The 22,993-nt window shown below is 31.1% G+C and overlaps 1 protein-coding gene across 1 annotated transcript; it reads right to left on the minus strand.

Annotated features, from left to right (window-relative positions):
• Positions 1–1,235: 1,235 nt before the first annotated feature.
• On the minus strand, positions 1,236–19,242 carry LOC132722598 (acetylcholine receptor subunit alpha-like 2). Its single transcript, XM_060707119.1, has 9 exons — positions 18,484–19,242; positions 10,581–10,744; positions 9,514–9,558; positions 7,086–7,195; positions 6,124–6,289; positions 4,944–5,071; positions 4,103–4,353; positions 3,497–3,650; positions 1,236–2,061 (listed from the first exon to the last, which is right to left on the minus strand). Exons 1-9 carry the CDS (start codon positions 18,512–18,514, stop codon positions 1,770–1,772), a joined length of 1,341 nt encoding a protein of 446 aa, XP_060563102.1. The 5' UTR covers positions 18,515–19,242; the 3' UTR covers positions 1,236–1,769.
• Positions 19,243–22,993: the final 3,751 nt, after the last annotated feature.

Genomic DNA, 22,993 nt, shown 5'->3' on the forward strand with positions numbered 1-22,993 from the left:
TGCCTTAAGTCTACAAAAAGGGCTAAAGGTAAAACATCTATCAAACTGTCGTATAAATCCGGCAACCGTATCATATGGATACAGGATTTTTACCGCATCTTTTTAAAATGCATTTTTCATTGTCTTTCTAGTGAATAAAAGATGAAAAATTTACCAGGCTCTTATCAGCTGTTGTTAAATGAAACAACGATTGTTTTAAAATAAATAAAACAATATGCTACATTTTACTTGTATAACCAATCGAACTGCATATCCATGTAGTAACTGCAAATATTGCCAATTCAGGCGAATACATGTTTTAAAGATCAAAGGAGTTGGTTCAGTTGTTATTCAGTTGATACAGACGTTCATTATGTATTTAATGTTACAATACAGATGGTATTCGACATGGTATTATACATTTGTATAATGTTCTTACTTTTATCATTTTTATGTTTACATACAATATGTGTAATTTACTAAACTCTGAATCATATTGAATGGTATACGTTTAATATTTCCTGACATATATAATATATGATAACTCATTGTCAACATCAGTATTACTACCAACAACAGGTTCATTACAGAATTTCAGATAGTGAAAAAAAGCATTATTTGTAATTAATAATATATTTATTATAATAAAAAATGAAAGATTACGTTCCACTTCCCACTTTACGCACTTTTTTTCTTCTTCGTATATATGAATATTATGTCATTTATACTCGTATATAACTAACAAATCCAGCCAAATTACAATTATCATTTAAAAATTATGGCACTGAAGTAAGTACCATAAACAGACCTATACTAAAGTCCCATAAAATCATATTTGTTCTAATTATAGGCCAATGATAGTACATAAATATCAATACATTGTTTTCTTAAAATAACTGTTATAATGTGAAAAATGGATACAATTTAAAATTTAACAAGATCTCAAACCGCTACCAAATAGTTTTACTATCGATAAGAATTGTGTAATAGTTTCTAGCTAATTATCACTCGTACATTGAGGGTATATGGAACAAACAGCAGCTGATTCTTTTCTTTTGTCAGAAATTTGCTCCCCCCAAAAAAGATGAAGACGGTACGTCTATCCATTTCGTTGCCCATCTTTTAAGGTATATGTGTATGGATGCATAAAAAGGGAGACAATTGTATTTAATTCTTTTATCCAACTTGATGCGGGTTTTTTCCCATGTATAATTTCAAGTCAAAACACTCAGTCTTATAGAGGTTCCGTTACAAAGTTAATGTTTCATCCATAAAAAAGAAGCGAATTTTTTAAGATCTTTCGTGTCATGACTCCTATCTGTAAACACTTGCCTATAGGTAGAGGTTTTACCACTTTGATTATGTTAACCAGGGTTATGCAGCACTTCAGACTCCTGTTTAACACTATATGTTGCTATCATCTTCATTATTAGACATTAACACAAGTTACTGAACTTCATAATATCTTTCATGTTATTAATATTTAGAACATGGTTATAAACTGTTACCTCGCAATTTGGTAGACACATTAAAAATAATTTAAAAACGAATAAAGATAGACATGAACAACACAATATACCATCTATCAATTATGTTTATGTAATGGATACTACAAATGTCATCATTTTATAACAAATAGGTTAATTAAAATAAATTAGATCACGTTGTCATATTGATCGAAACAATGTACCAAAAAGTACCAAAAACTTTTGTTATCGTTGGTGTTCATTCAGTACATGTTCAATTATTTCTTTAACACAGCAGCCATTTAAAGTCCGAGAAAACAAGCACTAGGTTTGGGCACCGCCCACTCGGAGTATTACCATGGAAACTATGGTCACTATTGTTGTAATAAGAGAAAACAAAAAGAAGTTAAACTTGTCAAACACTAGAGCAAACTCCTGGAAGCCAGTCTCGTCTGCTTCGAATTCGCTCCTATTGTCGTTCGTTTCTTCTGCCCATGCCTTGCCTTTCATTTTTTCTGTAGTTGAATTAACTGACTCATGTAGCTTTAGGTCACTCTTTTCTACGGTCAAGTTAATTTTAGATGTTGCCCCTGTGCTGTTGTTTTCATAAATTTTGCTAGAAACGAAGTGGGAACGATGTGATTAAAGAATTATAGACCAACAGTTTATATACATGTATTTAGCATATTACTTAAAATAAAAGTAAAGAAGAGCTTATGGTGGCTTTTATCGAATTTTCTGAAACTTACAAAACTTTCTTAAAACCCTTTCTGAAGAACGTAACAAATTTTGAGTCGTAGTTCAGTTGAAAATAAAGTACCTTCTTACATATTTTAACATACCTATATATCTTATTGATATGTAAAAAACACCCATCTAATGAAATAATTCTAAAATTATCGTAGGAAATTTAATCTAATACAACAGCCACATAAAGTAGAACCAAAAAATGACCAAATACTAGGTGTTACAAAGCCAAGCTTGCCCACACTGTCGACTCGGTTTGAGTAAGCCTTCCATATTTTGAATAATCTGACGCCTCTTGTTATATGTACTTGCCAGGATTTGAATAATCTGTCACCTTTTTTTATCTCGTATACTTGCCAAATTTTGACCAATATGGCGCATCTTGTTTAACGACATGGCGCATCTTGTTATATATACTTGACTGGTTTTAAATGATCTGGCGCCTCTTTTTATATTTACGTGCTAGGTTTTTGAATAATCTGGCGCATCTAATTATATATATATACTTGCCTGGTTTTAAAATTATCTGGCGCCTCTTTTTATATTTACGTGCTAGGTTCTTGAATGATCTGGTGCATCTTGTTATATACTTCCCGTGTTTTGAATAATCTGGCGCCTCTTTTTATATTTACGTGCTAGGTTTTTGAATGATCTGGCGCATCTTGTTATATATACTTTCCTGGTTTCGAATGATCTGGCGCCTCTTTTTATATTTACGTGCTTGGTTTTTGAATGATCTGGCGCATCTTGTTATATGTACTTGCCTGGTTTTGAATAATCTGGGGCATCTTGCTATATGTACTTGCCTGGTTTTGAATGAATTGGCGTATCTTGTTTTGACGACCTGGCACATCTTGTTATATGTACTTGCCTGGTTTTGAATGAATTGGCGTATCTTGTTTTGAACGACCTGGCACATCTTGTTATATAAACTTGCCTGGTTTTGAATGAATTGGCATATCTGGTTTTGAACGACCTGGCACATCTTGTTATATAAACTTGCCTGGTTTTGAATGAATTGGCATATCTTGTTTTGAACGACCTGGCACATCTTGTTATATATACTTGCCTGGTTTTGAATGACCTGGGACATCTAATTATATGTATTTGACTGGTTTTGAACGACCTGGCGCATCTTGTTATATATACTTGCCTGGTTTTGAATGATCTGGTGCCACTTTATATATGTACTTGCAAGAATTTGAATGATCTGACGCATCTTGTTATATGTACCTCCAGACTTACATTGTATTTTCTGTTTTAATTTCTACTATAACAGCGAGAACAAGTTAACAATCACTCACTGGCTTCTGGTTATTTTGGCAAGGACAATCGTCAAGCTCTGTAACTTTGGGCCCATCTTGTATCCCTTTTGATGAAAATCGTGAATTCTACAGGTCAACACCGTCAGTAACGTCTCCAGAGAACATATTATAAATGTAAGCAGGAGATAAACACCTAGTGTTAAATAAAAAGAAGATATTTCCATATTCAAATTAATCATGTTGAAAAAAAACCTCTTCGAATTGGACAATTTTCTTGTAACTGATCTAAATTACGGATTATACGAACTTCGTTAGTATAAACTACTTAATTAAACGCAATTAGTGCATTTTACCAAAATAGAACTCCAGAACCAAATGGTAGCCAAAACTTCCTCGTAAGCTTGGCACTTAAGGTGTTGTTAACAATGACTGTATGTATTTTTGATTACTGCAATTTGACCATTTAGAAATTGTTCTAATGTAGTTTAGTTTCTCTAAAATTAATAACGGTCAAGTTAAATAAAAACTGTAACATTTAATTAAGTTCTGTTTAATTTATAATATCATAGGAATACTATAGAAACCAGACAATCTGACAAAGTAACCGCATAATAGTTTGTTGATTGTAGAAATATTCCTACTTACTGAGAACACAAATATGAGTAGATGTTGGGGGAATACTTTCTGATACTAGTGTCATAACTACAGACAACGACAAAAGGATGGTCAAACAATAGCCCATCTTCTCCCCGCTTTCAACCGGAAGTATAAACACAAATGGCGCCATTAAAGCCAAAACAATAACCGGAAGTATCATGTTCATGAGGTAGTACGAATATTTCCTCTTCAAGGAGAGAGTAAATTTTACGCCAGGTAGAGGATGTGTCATTAAAATCCTGGAAGATAACGCAGAAATGTTAATAATGTGTTGTTTGTTGGCATAAAAATGTGACTAAATAAAAAAAAAAGCTGTTCGTTGAAAAACAAAATCAATAAATTATAGACAAAAATAAACATTACATAAAATAGTTACTTCTTTGTCTGAGTTATAATTACTTTTGATAGAAAACAGTATAAATAGGAATGTAGAAGTTAACTCCATATGGATGCTATTACTGTAGTTTTTCAAGTTCATAACCAGGTTAAATGATTTACAGTGTCGTATATGCATGCTAATTTTCTCTTTAATCTAATAGAAATCTTATTAAACACACGAAAAATGATTTTACATAAAGCTATGAAGGTCTATGATATTCTATAATAAGATAACCTTGTTGTAATATTTTCTATGTGTACCATGTTTTGTTTGCATTATAACATTTGAGGTGGTATTCTACTGTAACATTTGAGGTGATAGTTACTGTAACATTTGAGGTGGTATTTTACTGTAACATTTGAGGTGGTATTTTACTGTAACATTTGAGGTGGTATTTTACTGTAACATTTGAGGTCGTATTTTACCAAGTTGTGTCTATCTTTTTTTTACCTTGTAATATTTTCTACAGAAGAACTGATGATATCCCATTCACCGTTTTGCTCATACAGATCCATATTGATAGTCAGGCCTGACCCTCCAATTTGTAAATCGTTTGCTAAATAAAGCCAAGATGAAACCTGAATAACAAGTTAATATCAGATTAAGTTAATATGTTCTTTTAGTTTCCATACATACGCTTTAACTAGTGCTCAAGCTATATTTCTGCTGCAAAAAACAAAATTTGAATTGAAAATACTTCTTAAATGCTTGTAAGAAAGAAATATGGTATTAAATTGCATTAAAAACAAATGCAAAGGCGCATTTACAAAATTATTGCTCCGGAGCATTTTATTCCGTTTATGTACAATATTCATGTGTGTTAAATAACAGAGACGCTCTTTATCATAACTCTTTCGGAAATCGACCATTTAAAAAATAGCTGTAGTACGTTGTCAGTACGTTGATGGAATACACTGCTTATGTGAATTATTTCAAATTAACTTTAATATCCTGTCTTATTGATTATAATTGATTTATAAACATATTGAATTTAACCAATACTTCTTATTCATTGGGACATAGAACGAAGATGCACTTATTAATCAGATCGTAATTTCCTGTGATTACTGGATTATGTATGGTTAACAATAAAATATAATTTTCACTTGCCTGATACTTTAATAGAAAATACAAATGTAATTGTCTTTAGTTTCGGCTTTGCTGTCGACAACATATTCTAATCAATATACCAGTGCAGTCAAACAGTTCACTTTCTGGACAGTACTCATTCTAAATATTTTTTGCAATGATGAATGTGTTTGTTCAGATAGAAACATGGACAAGTCTATTGAAGATATTAAATAGGGTTAAGGTTAAAACGATGATTAAGAGCAGACGATAAAAGTCGTCTGTTATATCTATATTTGACCCGCGCCATTACAAAACCATAATAATGCGTTTGCAACCAGCGTGGATCAAGACCAGTCTGCGCATCCGCGTTCGCTATCAGGATTTCTACATAATATAGGGTTAGTAAGCGAACAACATGTGTCCTGATCAGACTGCGCGGATGCGCAGGCTGGTCTGGATCCATGCTGGTCGCAAACGTATTACAAATGTATGTTGGTTTTGTCATGGCGCGGCTCATTTGTTATTTACGTGTTTATCTACCCAAAGACAATATACTTACCACAAAGAAACATATTTGTGAATCGAAGGGATAATATTGAATATTGATTGTACACTGAGCTACAAAATTAGCAGGTGCAAGCCAGATGGCGGTTCCGTCGTTAGATAAATGAACATCCACACTTGATAGGTCTGAGTCATCATTGATCATTTGTATTTCATCCGCACTGAAATATATAAAACAATATGCTTATTTGCAAGTTAAATGACACGTACAGGCACAACTCGAATTTGTATACGTCACAACATATTATGAAATCATGTTTAATATTCTGAGAGAGACAGTAGATCTAATATGATATGTATGATACAGAGTTCACTTTAGTAAATTTTCACTTACTGTATCTAAACAATAATGATAAAAATAAGAACATAATACAAATTAATGTATAAGGTTACATTAACAACAATTAACATCAGCAAACAGTAACATTCAGTTTCAAGTTGAATATGCTTTGTAACACTTTAAGACTCAAACGCACTTTGGGTTCCAACTTACGACGCATTGTTCGACAAAATATCATACAGACGTTTATAAATATGCACATTTTGATCATTTACGACATGGGTGTTTTGCTTGTTTACGGCCGTCAGGACAGCACATCTTAATACGCACTTCATAAAAGTGAAATATTAAAAAAGTAGGGGGTCAACCCCTCTCTACAACAAACGGATAGTTCTACAAAGTCGAGGTAAATGGATTTTATTTAGAACGTTTAGAAAAATGCATTTTCATTCAAAATACATACAAAAAACATATTGTAGAAATAACTGTGGTCTTGGGTCAAATGAATCCATGTTCCCATGGTCAGAGGTATTTAAAAAACAGAGTTAGAAAAGTCTTGCGCTGAGCCCCCGATTTGCGTTTTAATGAGGAAAACACACATTTTATCAATGTGCGTTTTACCAATTGAGATTGAGACCTTATTAAATTCATTAATTGGTTTATATTTCACAACTTACGCATTGTTGAGAACTAATGCTGGTGACCAAATATCAGATAGACGTATATAAACTGAATCCATGTTCCCATGATCAGTGGCAGTCCATACCAACCGATCATCTGTCCATGCCTATAGAAGAAAAAACAAATTGCAATTACATAAACGTTAAAGACTGAAAAGACAAACAAACGTTTTCTAATTTTAAATTGTGTAAGAGATAGGTAAGAATAAAGGTCACATGCATAAACAATTTGTCACTAATATTCACAAATTTATTTTCCAATCCACACCGTATTACCGGCGGCAGTGATGGCAGATCACTGCAGTGATGGCAGATAGCTGGAATTTACCGCTCGGTACATGTAGGTTATAAATTTGGTTGGTATTATTATATTACACAAATACTGCCCATTTCATTGCTATGAAACTATTGTCCATTGACTGGAGATACTATTAGTTAATTTTGGACTCGTTTTTCCTGTTTTTAGACTATTTTGAGCAGGTTAAAAGTGAAGTGACAGCTTCGGAAAAATCAAGTTCTTGGAAAACACGACAACGTGGATTCATTTCTTTAAATTTTCATGTTTGAAATCGCGTTGTAGTTTGCCTTTGAATTACATTTACTATGCTAAAATATTAACAACAGTACTAACAGTAAGGTGGACATACAACGCGATTTCAAACATGAAAATTTAAAGAAATGAATCCACGTTGTCGTGTTTTTCAAGAACATGATAATATAGGAAAATATTTGAACTGTCCATAATATTGTCTTAATCTCCATTTTACATTAACATATATTGTTGTATGATACACTGATGTCCACAGATCTTGTCAGTTGCAAGCTTAATAGTCTCCCCTATATTACCTCGATTTAGTAACTTATATTCTGCAGCACTAGCGCCGACTAAGTAAGTTTCAGATTTGATATGTCATAAAGCGATGAACATTATTACCTCGAGAAAATAATGTCATATGCAAGCAAAAGAATATCCACTTACTGAAGTTACAGCTGTAATATGCAAATGGCGTTATGTCTTGAAAAGGCAATGAATTATGCGCTGCTAAACTTAAGATACATATGGTATTGTATGCATGTAACTGACAGACACAACATATCAAGCACACATGCATGAATATAGGTAAATGAATTTCTCCATCTTAATTGCTCTATTTATAGTGCAATTTGGTCGTATTAAATCATCACTTTTTGTATTGTATCTGCGTGTTGCTAAAAAGCTTTTTCGATGCACATACCGCATTAATTACTTTTTTTTTCTTGAGAAAATATTAGAAATAATAGTTTAACGTCTCAATTCCGACTAAAAGGGCGCAAAGAATAGAGGAATTGATAAAAGATTGACCTTGATTTTCTGTCAGAATGTTAGCCACTTTCATGGTATTTCTGCAATCGACGGCAGCATTTAAAATAAGTATCTGCCTACAACGGCAGCATTTTTTCTTCAACCAGACCAGATTTAACGTCTATAAAACTTTCAAGAAAAGACTCACGGGGTAGATATTTGGCTCGCGTGACCCCAATGGATGAATGTCTATATTAATAACACGAAATCCTGCCATTTAGTTAAAACTTGAGATATTTTGAACAAAAAACAGACATTTTCAAGGATTTTTCCGAAGCTGTCACTTTTATCCTGCTCAAAATAGTCTAAAAACAGGAAAAACGAGTCCAAAATTAACTAACAGTATCTCCAGTCAATGGACAATAGTTTCATAGCAATGAAATTGGCCGTATTTGTGTAATATAATAATACCAACCAAATTTATAACCTACCTGTACCGATTGGTAAATTTCAGCTATCTGCCATCACTGCAGTGATCTGCCATCACTGCCGCCGGTAATACGGTGTGCAATCATAAAATACCTTTGCTGAAAAATCATCTGTGTGTACAATTATCAAATTGTCAATTTTAAAAACGGATATTCAAGTTTGATTTCCAATCATTCAATGAATCAAATTTATGTTTCGAAACAAATTAACTCTACATTATAAAATGTATTTATGTATACTTATTGTATGACTTTTATCACATGGAGCTTTCGTAGGTTTAAACAGTTATTATTTATGTTATAGGGGAATCTAGCTATCTTTTTGTACCTTCATCAATATACAGTTGAACCTTTTATAAAGGTCATTTTAAAAGTGTTGAGCACTGGTCACTTTATGCCAGATTTTTACTTCCCTACTCTATAACAGTGCAGAAATATTTTTTATCAAGTAAACATTTTTTTAATTCTCCACATGTCGTCAACAGACTGGATTGATTGTATATCTATTATACCCAGTCATTATTACAGTAAAATATATTATATTATGTGGTATAAAGCTGTTATATTATTTCAGTATCGATGTACAAATCCCATGAGTGTTAATTAATGTATAATGTTATAATGTTATATGATATATGAGAGATAATGTACTTACAGCGAGCAGGAATCCAACAATATGTATCTGCTGATTAACAATGTTCTGAAACACAAAACAACATGTTCTAAAAGGCCGACAGTTTACACAAGAGCAAAACATAATAAATGCTAGTCATAAAAGTGAATTAGTCCATCATGGAAGGCCAGTTATACAATAAAATTTAATAATATTGTTGATAGTATTTAGTAGTATACGTGGTAACACAAAACAAAAATATATATGGATGTCCTGTTGATAAGTTTGAGCTTCATGTTCCGATACAACATAACATTATCTTTATACAGCAAATAATAAATTGTTCTAGAAAAAATATTATTAACTATCACATAAATGACAATACTCATTAAAATATTTTACAAGAATATCCAAATGATACATTTCTATCGTTTTTATTGACATTTGAAATGTGTTAGTAAACTTGTGTCCATTGTTGACCAATTCACTTTAATTCATGTCATATGCTATTATTATTTCATTTTTTATGTCGTTTATTTGTTAATTTATCAGTTGACTTCAAATAAAAAGATAATCATAGTGACTTAATTGTAAAAATATACGCCTTTGTTTGGTCGTCTTTATACTCATCTGAATACTTACAGTAACTGTACTTAGTCAACGAAAAGTATAATAATAATAATAATAATGATAATAATAATAATAATAATACTGATAATAATAATGGGTGAATAAAGATATTTGAATTGAATTGAATTGAATAATAATAAAAAATGATAATGATAATGATAACAATAATAATAATAAGAATAATAGTAATAATAATAATTATAATAATAATGATTATAATAATAATAATAATTATGATAATAATAATGATAATAATAATAATAATAATAATAATAATAATAATAATAATAATAATAATAATAATAAAAGTTAAAGAGTTAAGGATATAATGCAGTTCAATCAACGGTTAAAGAATTTATACTATTTACATAATTATATTTATTTATTTAACAAGGGAGATAATTTGTCAAAGAAATTAAAAGTAAGTATAATGTAAAGAATATTGAACATTTATGTCAAATATAACTAAATATATTTACGAGCTCAGTAATGTGCATCAGACCGAATGTGATATCGACAACTGTTGTCGTTGATGGCCGGACTTTAGTGGAATAGTTGGTGGCCAGCGTACTCTGTAGAACCATCGCATCATATGCGGTGTAGGCGTCACATATGCTTAATGACGTCATCAAATATAATAAACCTGAAATTATGTACCATATAAAAGTAAAAACGAAACATGTTTGCTAACGTCGTACATAGATACTTCAATACAGAACAAACATAGAAAGTTTAGTTACTATAATTACAATTATTTTCATATGTTTTGGAACCGTCATCAGACATTTTATTTGAGTGTCTCAAATGCCAACATTTTCAGGATGAAAATGTGATATTAAAGGGGTAAAGAGGATTTTATGTACGTCATATATGAATCACTGCAAAAACACTCATTGTAGCATTGCACTTATTTATTTGATATAAATTAGAATATGTCACAAAAGAATTTTCTTCTTTGTCTAATCATATTTTATTGCTAACATATACATGTAAATATACAGAGAAACAAATTGATTTCGAAATCACAAAAAGCAGAGGGGTCTCACAACATTAGCGAAATGATTTCATTACTGTAAGTTTAATTGAATATTTTGACACAGGCAAAATTTTCATTTCTTAGTTTTGAGTTTTTCAGTCATTATTCTGTAAATGCCCTCAAAATGAATATATTAGACAGTCAAAGGAACAAAACTTTCCTCCATACAAAGAATAAAATGGTGGTTTCCTAACTTGACCCGCGTGGGTCAGGTTAGAGCGCTAGGATTTCACTTAAGTTGTCAAAGTGAACTCTGGAAACGTTAAAGAACATGTCAAATGAATGACTTAAACTTGTATCAATCATACAATATCCATAATACCTGTTATTGTTACTTTAAGGGTTTGTTCAAGTCATGTGACTTGTTTTAAAACTATTTGGCGATTTTATTCGGGTCTAGATTTTGTTCAACATATAAAGATATATTTACGCTTCAAACCCAAAATATTTAGAATTTAAACAAAAATTCATGCTGAAACTTCAAGAAATGTCATTTTAGCGTGATTTGAGTACATAAGTTAATTTTTATATTTTTGTCATTATTTTGCCTGAATATCCTTTTAATATATAACATCGAAATAAGCTTTTTATATAATTATGATTTAATTGTCACCAAGATCATGAAAACATTTCCTGTTACCATTTCCTATCTATGCATGATTGCATTGGGTTTTGTCCAATCATTGAAACTGTTCAAATATTTGCAGAACAAACACGCTGTCGAATCATAAAATAAAGTGCTTGATGAACATGAAACATTTCATTATAGAAATAATATAGTACGATAGTTACCATAAATATATGTAACTGAACGCCGGCGTCAAAATGCGTTACCGATGTATTTGACATTAAAAATAAAACGTGAATTACTTTTAAAATGATGAAGATAAATATCAATAAGTAACAATTAGCAAGTTTCAAAAGATTGTATTTATTTCAAGAGCATCAGAAATGAATATTTTTAAGAATAAAATATGTCAATTTATTACAGTAGTGAATGACATTATTTAGAGGTTAATACTTGGTTGCTGCTCGTCATTATGCGATAATGGTCCAAAGATGTGCATAATGGCTTGAGGGCCGCAGGTCCGAAATACATTATGGACTCAAATGTCATTATCGCATAATGGCGAACAGCGACCAAGTATTAACGTCTTTAATACCTATGCCCGAAACACGGCGTTTAGCAAACTCCCCGCAGCGGTTACTTCCCCTGATCAATACAGAAACAAAGTTAGTTAAAGTAGAAAAGCGTGACGTAACCGTTGTGAGGAGTTTAGACATCGCCGCTATCCTTGGTCGTCGCTCTTTCTTAGAAACGACAGTTCTCAATGTAAATAAATATCTGTCAGTCAGTATAACTATTCGATTAACTAAGAAAACATGTTAACACAAAATAAATGTGAGAAAATATTGCTTATATCGATGAATACTCCTTATATTTTTTGAGAGAATAACGTTTCTAATCTCCATTTTTTTATGAACTTTTGTTCTTTCAAGAACAATTTCTGATTTCAGGCTCTAAATGCCCCCGATCTTTTTTTCAACCGTCAGTCTGAAATCATTTTTCGGAATTTCTATGGGTCATGTTTGTCTTGGGTATAGTACAGTAGAAGTAATTTGTGTATCAATCTTCAATGTAAGCGTTGTTGATTGCGATTGATTGTGTCATCTTATTTAACTTCTATGTGCAAGTGACTGTGTAGTTCATTTAACGTCAGCAGCCATCTTGAAAGTCACCGAGACTTGTTTACGTAATTTACGCTCATTCACTCGCCCATTATGGAAAAATAATGCCGAGTAGCAAGGCGGCCGAAATTGCATAATGACCTAGATCTTGCCATAATGGCATTGAAATACCCTAGATTTTGTTACTATATATAGTAACATAGGTATTAATGGTTGTTTTCTCAGGCCAATGGTTTAGGCGAGTGTCACACTGTGCTTGTTTTTAAGTATTACGTTTATTGTAAATGATTCCTCATGGAGTTGTAACACACTTGATTGCTATTGAATTAACTTTGTCTCAAACTTCATCTTTCATGCTATGAAGTTTATGATTTTTAAACACTTAAAATATTTATATTTAGTTATATCTGTCTGAAACTGTAATCAATTATTTATGCAGTATGCTAAAAAATGAACTTTGTGGAATTGTTATAAACATCGAAGAAATAGAAATCGACGTAACTAATGAGTTTGCTTTTGCTATTTGTCAGGCATTCGTTAAGGCCATCAAATCATAAAATGATAACCAAACATTTATTAATATTCCGGAGTAATTTGATTCAATATTGAATAACGTGAAGGCAAATCCATTTGTTCTAATTGATAGAACGGTACCATAATGGATTACCGAGTCTCGTCAACCGGAAAGCCAAAATCTGAATGTGTTCATTAAGTTTATTTTGATGTATTAAAGCAAACAAATGTACTAAATGATAATGGAGTGTTGATCAATATTCTAGGAACGTGAATCAAATAACATGACCATGTTTCCATTGAGGACCAGCAAAATAAACCTCGCCATAATCACTACTCCTGGTTATTGAGATCAATGGATTTAGACAATAAAAAGACATTTATCTTCATTCCAATTCTTCAGTATTGCTATTCGAAATTAGGTCTGAACTCATGAAAAAAAAACCCAGAAAACTGTCTATATCATATCTTATGAAAAGTATTAAAATGCAAATTTATAATACAAGATACTGTGGGGTTTTTTTTCTTCAAAAAATTAAACACCATTGCAAAATACAATGTTCTCCAACCCTAAAAGCATACACTATTTGCAATAAACTATTGTGCCGAAAGGAGAAAAAAATAGCATAATAATTAATTGTGTATACAAATATTTTTTTATTGTTAAAAGATAACAACAATACTGTATCTTTACAAATTGACGTTCTTAATGCGGCGTATACAAAGGCTATTATAGTCTTTTTGTCAAATAATAATTTCACAATAAAATGTCTTTTACTATATACACGTGTTAACTGTCATAAAATTTTGGATTTAGTTTGGCATATGTTGCCTGAATGCATACGCATTTTATAAAAAACATTTTGTCTTGTTTCTATTTTTTCCAATTTAATCATTTGCTTTACTATAATAATATGATGAACTTTTGATAGCGTAATGTCCCTGTCTTTCATTATATATTTTCATATACACTGTCACATCACTTTAAATACTTTTGTAAGCCGTATTACATTTCGCAGTAATAACAGCGAAATATTTTGACTCAATTTATTTTTATGACTCTCCCAATACTCTCCGTGATAATAACTGATGGAGTTAGAGGTAATCAAGCGAGGTTATCTACTCTAGGGAAAATAAGTACATGGTGGATGAAGCATGAAGAATTATGAATCATCAATGCTTACAGTTTTGTGAGAACATAATAAAGTCATTCATTTCTCCCGATCTTTTCAAGCTATTGTATCATTAGTCATAACTAGAACTGTGTCCAAAGGACACGGATGCCCCCACTGACAACATATATATGGTATATAGTGAAAAAATTAACAAAGGGCCATAATTCTATTAAATTTGGTCGCAGCGAAAATTCTTCCTTATCTACCATCTACACATTAAGGTTGTTCATCACTGGAAGTTTAAGCAAAATCTGCCATCCGGTTTAAGAGGAGTTGCATTCACAAAATTTCTATATGGTATTCAGTGAAAAAATCAACAAAGGGTCATAATTCTGTTAAATTTGGTCGTGGAAAAAATTCCTTCCTTTACTACCATCTACACATTAAGGTTGTTCAACCCTGGAAGTTTAATCTGGTTTAAGAGGAGTTGCGTTCAAAAAATTTCTACATAGTATATAGTGAAAAAATCAGCAAAGGACCATAATTCTGTTAAATTTGGTCCCAGCGAAAATTCCTTCCTTTACTGCCATCTACACATTAAGGTTGTTCATCCCTGGAAGTTTAAGCAAAATCTGCCATCCGGTTTAAGAGGTGTTGCGTTCACAAGATTTTGGGACGTACGGATAGACGGACGGACGGACAGACATACGTACGGACGGACGGGCGGACAAGTGCAACGCTATATGCCCCCCACTTTGTGGGGGCATAAAAATGTATTGGTAGATGAAATAATATATTATTTTACGTCTGGTTAAACTAAATGTAATGCCGCATCGTAGTAATTTGGAAAATATTAGTAAAATGGTAGGTTTTATAGCGTCCTTTAACTTTCAATCTTGTCAGCTTTTGAATTTCTTTAATGATTTAAAAATGAAGAGATTAGAAGGATGACGTACAAATGTATTTAAAAAGTTTCTTTTTGATCGATATAACTGCAATATGTTTCTTTTGTTATTAGCAAGCAATATCCTTACTGGAATATCTGACATTTATTTAAATGTTTTAGGAAAACCATACAATAAGCACGGTAAACGATCTCACTTGATATAGTCGTTTATCTATACCATTTACTTTATATTATCATGTATCGATCCTATTTTAGTGACTAGGGATAAACAAGAGTTAATATCCAAAACATAATTATCATTTCAAAATGCCACTAAAACCATTAATAAAAGTTGACAGTTTAGACAAGAAGACTGTCTCTTAAAGTACTCTTTGATAATAATTCATTGTTTTTGTGATATTAAAATGGTATTCGGGACACTTGATATGCAAATATCTATATCTGATTACAAATGTACCGCCCGGTAAGAAGTTCGTCAAATCGTTTAATTGTTACTCGTAATGAAGTGGAAAGTTCAACACTTTGTAAATACATGTACAGTGTACATATATATTTACTTACATTTGTCATAATGAGTAAAGTTTGAGATGCTCTAAATGCAGGAAAAAATATTGAATAATTAGACAGGAATAATCTGATAATCGATCTCATATTTTTTTGAATTTTTAAAACTAAAAACAAACGTTTTTATGGTAATTTTCCCAAACATTTTTCCACTAGGGGGCCTTTAGACACTTTTTAAAATTGGGGCCCATGTTCGAAAATTAAAAACAGTAAAGTTTGTATGACCAAATAAACAGTGTTTAATAAATTTTTTTAAAAATTTATATCTTTTTTTTCACAATAAATTTAAAAAGCATTTTATTCCCTAAAATTAGTTAAAGTAATTGTCGATGTCCTTGTTTGTGGGTTTAAATTTTTTTCATTAAGATCATTAAATTCAGTACAACAAATTTGGGCTGTGTGCATCGTGATGGTTCTATCTATCAAAATATTTTAATTTTCAGATATCGGTTCCCGTAATGAAAAATAGGGAACTTCATTTTTTTAAATCAAACGGTTTTTTTGTTCCTCGCACATTTTGGTAAGTTTTTAATATTTTTGGCCATTCACGTCACAGATGTTAACTTTAAACTTGGAATACTTGTTCATTCACAAAATTGAAACGCATTTCTAAAGTAAATATTACCCTGAAATGTCATAATCATTTCTCAGTTATCGCCCATTTCATATCTCCATATTTGCCTTTATTTCTGGAGAACCATCAGGGACATTCAATTCAATAATGTATTATATGTTTAACTATTAAGGGTAGGTAATTATGTTAAGCAATTTTGCACAGTTATACCATTTTCATATTTTGCATTTATCAAAAGAAAAAAAACGAAGCATGCTGATATCGATGGACAGCTCTTGTTTTAAATTCGTCTCGCCTTAAAAATAGATATTTAGAAATGCATTTTGATTTATCTTCAATTAGCGCTCTCGATAACATGTTAGATAAATTAGAAATCATCGTTAACAAAACTATAGCAATTATATTGCTGAGACACTTTCAGTTATAATAATAAATGTTTATGTTCGCAAATATTTTACAAAAAAGGGTTTTTAAAAACCATCTTTTTAAATTTTATGAAAAAATATTGAATAGTTTAAGACGTCAGAGAAACGGTTGTCAAATGTTATTTTTAGACTCTAATTTGTAGAAGTAATTTTAGGTCTATAGACTATTTCACCCACCACAAGGTTAAATAATTTACAATTTATGGGTCCAAAGCGTGTAAGCTTGTCACTATTCTGATTCATAACGTTTTATTCAAATACAATTTCATAATTACAATTTCTTTTGAACATTAGAATTACAGAAGAAGTTTATGTCATTATTACTATAGTTTTTTCCCAAAAATATGAATATAAGTACTTTTATTACATGCTTTTCGGTGGTTTATAGAAATATATCAATGATATAAAACTGGTAATTTCACTGTTTAATACAGTGAAATTACCACTTTGATAATTTCACTGTTTTGAATTTAAGCCCCTTACGTTCTTTCAGTGAAATACCAGCGTGCACAGTACTTGGTACCAACTTAATGACGTTACGTCGTAAATGACGTCACGTTGTATTATTATTTGGCGCGCTTTTCATTCAGTATTAGGTTTAATGTCTTTTTAAAACGTTTGTATGCATGTAATAAAAAGAAAATTTGTTTAGTGTAGTGTAAGATCGAAATATATTTCACCTTGTGAACACCAAAAGTTCATATTTCACGAGTGGCGCACCTTTTGGTGCTCACCCGGTGAAATATATTCCGATCTTACACTGAACTTAACAAATATCCTCTATATATTTTGCATAAAGCAGTGGCCTTTTAAACTTTTACATAATATATTTGGATCTTTGACATTATGCTCATATTTTCATAGTCATGTTAAGCTGAATTGACTTTATATTTCAAAAGATTGACTGTCAAAATGGTGTTTGACCAACAGTTGATATTGGAAAATGTTTCGTATCAAATTATAAATCTGCCTAAAATTTAAAAAGACTGCCCCACTCTTTTTATAAACTAAGCGTTTCAGGTTAATTCTAATGGATATTTACAGACATTTCGTTTAGATCGATGTGTTATTTATTGTTTATGCGAACTTAATTATTAAATTAAAAGGAATTATGGCAAAATGAAAACTTATTTTGATCTTCACCCGTTCACTCACTATATACCCTAAGATGGGCATAATGTCACTTTAAGTTGGTCAATACATAATTTATATATTTCATTTTTAATACATATAAATCGCAATACTTGTTTTATATAATTCACTATTAAATAGGAAAATAATGGCATTTAGTTAATCTTACAGATGCTTGCTCGCAGAAGAGCAGATTTTAATATGAAGAGCGAAAGAAGTATAGAAAAATAAACCCATGTAGCAGTTAACATTGTACAAATGCGTTTGCCTTATTTTAGTTTAAACCACTTTATTTTGTCACTATTTTCATGTAATTGGATAGTTTTTTTTAAATTTTCATAAATGAATATGAAATACACCGGAGATATGCTCCTTTCAACAAGTATATTTAAACTCATACAAGATAATAGAAAAAAAATTTTACTCACCGAAATTAATTATCATCCAAATTGATTTCATTCTTATTTATATTTCACACGAGAATCACAAATTTTGTTTCAATATATATGATAAAAGCGCATAAACTGTAATGTTTTCTAAAACTTTTTTACAGATATGCAACAAATCATCGAATCGAAAATTTAAAACGTAATTATTTTTTCGTGATTTTTCTTTTAAAAGAGAATTGAATCTTTTGCCACTGTGAGATATGCCGCAATATAGATCATTTCATTTAAGAAACCTGATATCTATATGGTTATATTAGATTTCACTATTTCTGTTCAAAGTTCAACCAATTATGTTCAATGATTAAATGTTCAATACACTGTCAGTCACGTTGCTTTTGAAAATATATAGAGTAAAAAAAATAAGCGTTATTTTGGACGCGGTCGGCTATTCCCTTCAGAACGGAGGAAAGAAAAGTATCGACTATTCATTCCCATTATTATGACAGCAATTAGATAACTAACAAGTTCTCTATAGAAACATCGAAGACTTTGGCTGTCATATAAAATACCCCGTGGTATTTTAGTATATTTCACATTAAAAGGTATCGTTCGGGAGCATAATAGTTAAAGCACTTGACTGTGAATCGGTCGACTCGGGTTCGATTGCCGGACGGTGCAGGTCACTATCGTTATGATTGATCATGAAATCCTTTCTACGGTCATTCGCACTGTACCTCTGCTCTGGCATGTACAGAAGTAATCAGTTCCTGGCGAAAGTGAAGACAACTTGTATCGGTAAGCTGCCCGGCAGCATGGCCAGGAATGATGCGGTGTCTGAACTGTGCTCTGGTAAATCCAATGTGCCTTATAACCGTGATACCATCACAATTTATATGTCATAGAGTGAATACCAAAAGTAATGATATTTATAGCTCTAAGCCATGTGGGAAATATAGGAACTGATGTTCACGAGTGAAATATAGTTTAAATTATGAAGTTGAAAATATGAAAAAAAAAATACAGAATTATTTTTTCAAAAACATAAAATGCAAAAAATGTAGATTTGCTTCTCGCAATAAAGCACATTTTTATAACGAAAGAGTTTATTTCTGGCGATAATTTCACTTATTTATGTATTGTTTCAGCATGGCAGTCTTGTGTCAGTTGCAACTTGTTTGTATTATATAGGTGAAATAATAAACAACAAAAACCAGAGAGACTGTACATTTATGAATTCATCATATTTACGGAAATTTTATTGTGAATTATTTACTAGACGTATATTTAAAAGGATCCAAAGATCATGTTAAAGACATTCAAAATATATGAAAATGAGAGTTAAGACTTTTCATCTTGTTTCAGACCTTATCGAATTTTCAGACCATTTGTTCGTTAAGTAATCTATAATCAAACTGTCAATGCAGACACTTATATATCATATTTGTTATCGTATACATTCTAACTAATTGGTTTCATAATGATATAGTATATAGGTTTAGAAATGTTAACAGTTAAAAGAAAACAGGACATTTCGTAATTAACGTACTGACAGACGCATAAAGACAAATCACACCACATACGTTACATAAAGTTCAATAACTAGTATCTGAAATGAATGTTCCATTGTAATTAAACAGAAACAGGCGAGATTCAATCATGACCCCAAGTGCTTCCACAATTTAACAGTCTTACACGTTCATACAGAATATCAATTAACAATTTTTCTAAATCATTGATGATTGAAAATATTTGTTCAGTTTAAATGATTTAAAACGTTAAAGTTATTTTCATCTTGCAAGCCAATTAAAAATAATTGGAAAAGAAACCACGCTTCGACTGATTGTAATCAATAATGTGAATGAAAATTTCTTTTTTTTCTTTTATTATATATTTTACATGTTTATTTTAATTAGACCCGCGAGCTACTTTGTTATACCAGTCAAAAGAAATAATATCCTAATTTGTTCTACTCAAGTGCACAGAGGGGCACCTGAGCTCTCCCTCAAGCAATCACGCTGTCAAAAAGTCCCATATGACCACTAATGTCTTGGTTCGGCGTGAAACATTCTATTATTCTATTATGAAATACGTCCAAAATGTAACAATATAAATTTTGAACGTATTTCAATTTTCATTGATAGGTCTATTGTCATATTACTATTTGATGATTTGAGTTGATCAATTCTCTATGATCAAGCGGCTGGTTATGGACTCATACTGATGGATTTTCTATATTAACTCTAACTTACTAATAGAATATAATATCTATATTTGTCATTACATGTACCTTGATTTAATTCAGCTTAAAAGTCTAAAACAACGTGTATATCAATGATGACTTCGAATGCAATATAAGATAAGAAACAGTTACGCGTTAATTTTAGAGATTAATAATGTGTTTTTACCAGCCATAACAAAACAATATTGAATATTGATATAAATAACTAAAGAATAAAGTTGCCAGAAGTACGACTGCATGAGTAAGAAACGAATCACCTCGAAGCGTTATTATATCTTAACAACTATGTCGGGTAACCTAAGTTAAACTCTTTATATTTACACGTACGCGTACAATTATGTATGTGAAGATCGTACACAGCATTTAAAATGATAGAAACTATATAAAAATTAAATTAAAATGACAGAGTCGTCACTTCAAACTAACGTATGATTGATCGTTGAAATTGCCTAATTTGCTTGTTTAACTTAAAATTGATGCAAACATAGCAGGGCAAGATTGTTTAGGATAACAGTTACGAACAAAGTCTTAAATGATGATGGATGTAGTTGGAAAATCGGACATAAAATGCTTGATATGTAAAAAATACTTTTATTATTATATTTTTGTGACTGAGATTTGGAAAATAAAGTATGATGTTTCGCTATGTCAATACAATTTCCAAAGTTCTGCCACATATAGATGTTATCACAATGATTAATGATACCAATATTCTAATATACTCATATTTCTCACCAATTGTCTAATTTCAATAATATGGCAAGCAAAGTACTAGATTAAGTTGATTGTAACATTTTTATTTTACCTACGTATTACTTGTTTTGCAAGATTGTATATAATTTTCATATCTAGTTAATTTATCTATGGTGGTTAACGCTTTTTCTAACGAGAAGCACTTAAGCACATGTATCTAAATAATACGGACATAATTTAATAACGTAATTTTTTTGTTATAGCATGTCTCTTATACCATTTGAAAATATGACAGCTTAGGTGATTACACATTGTAACATACTGAACTGTATAACAAAACTATCGCTTTATTTTGCAAAACCTATTGTACAAATATAATTATCTGATTACAAAACTACTAACTATTCAACAGCACTGTCAATTACGACAATAAAATCAATGTTAATTTAGTAAAGTTCAATAAGTAGTTGGATATGTATTCAGGTGAAGATCACAAAAAGTGGGAAATGCGATTTACACAATGAATGAAGGGCCTAATATTTAGTTTGACTGTTGCAGGGTCGTGTGTGGCATTGAATACCGCTTTTCCTCGTTGATCTTGTTTATCATTTTTTACTATCTTGTGCAGAAGTTTTGATGTTCTTACAACTCATGCAAACAATTCATTAAAAATTTGATATATCTTTTTCATCAAGGTCATTGTTCTGTAAATTGTTAAGTATTGATAGATATAAGGCTAGGTAGTTACTCTTGTTACCTAGTGATATAGACATTGTTAAGAAGCATACTCTACAATTGAAAATTACTCGAAAGCGGTGGAAATTCATTTATCCGTGTACTCTTAAGGGACAGAAGTGTAAAGTCTCTCACATGCTCTGGCGCTCTTGTATGAATCAGTCAATCTCTGTTTTGAAAAACACTGTAATCATTTATCTCTCATGCACGATTGAATCCCATTAAGAAAAATGTGAAAAGGTATTTCTCACTTTAAATACCATTAACTAGGTCTATATCGATCATTTGATCATTCTAAAAAGGAACTGATTGTCATACCTGGCCATAGATCAATTAACTATCAACTGTTGTGAACTATAAATTAATATTTAAAGAATTTATTCATGTCATGAAAGAAAACATCTCAACCGTAATCACTATTAAAATAGAACGATTACATACATTTATAGTGAAAATGAGTAATAAGTTAAACTCCTTATTTGTTGCATCGAATATTGTTAAATATCGCACCGATTGACTGTTTTATAAAAACAATACAGCGTATATATTTAACATATAATGTCTTACCTTAGCACCTATATATATCTAAGGTTCAATTTATTATTTAAGTGTAAAAGTGACGTCGTAAAATACTCACAACAACTGCATCAATAATATAAACAAATGTGTTGTAAATTAGCCAATGTATACAAGGTAGAGTTTTAATGTTTCAACATTTGCTTTTGACTAAACAGTTGTCAAAAAAGTTGCGGCATGGCCGAGTGGTTAACGCGACGGACTAGTATTCTAATGATCGCTAGCCGCATGGGTTCAAACCCCGTCAGGGGCCAGTCGGTGTTTCCTTGAGCACTTGAGTACTTTACACTCATTGCTCAGTACCGT

This window comes from Ruditapes philippinarum, unplaced genomic scaffold (assembly GCF_026571515.1).
Source record: "Ruditapes philippinarum isolate M1 unplaced genomic scaffold, ASM2657151v2 ctg3093_1_1_1_1, whole genome shotgun sequence".
Lineage (NCBI taxonomy): Eukaryota > Metazoa > Mollusca > Bivalvia > Venerida > Veneridae > Ruditapes > Ruditapes philippinarum.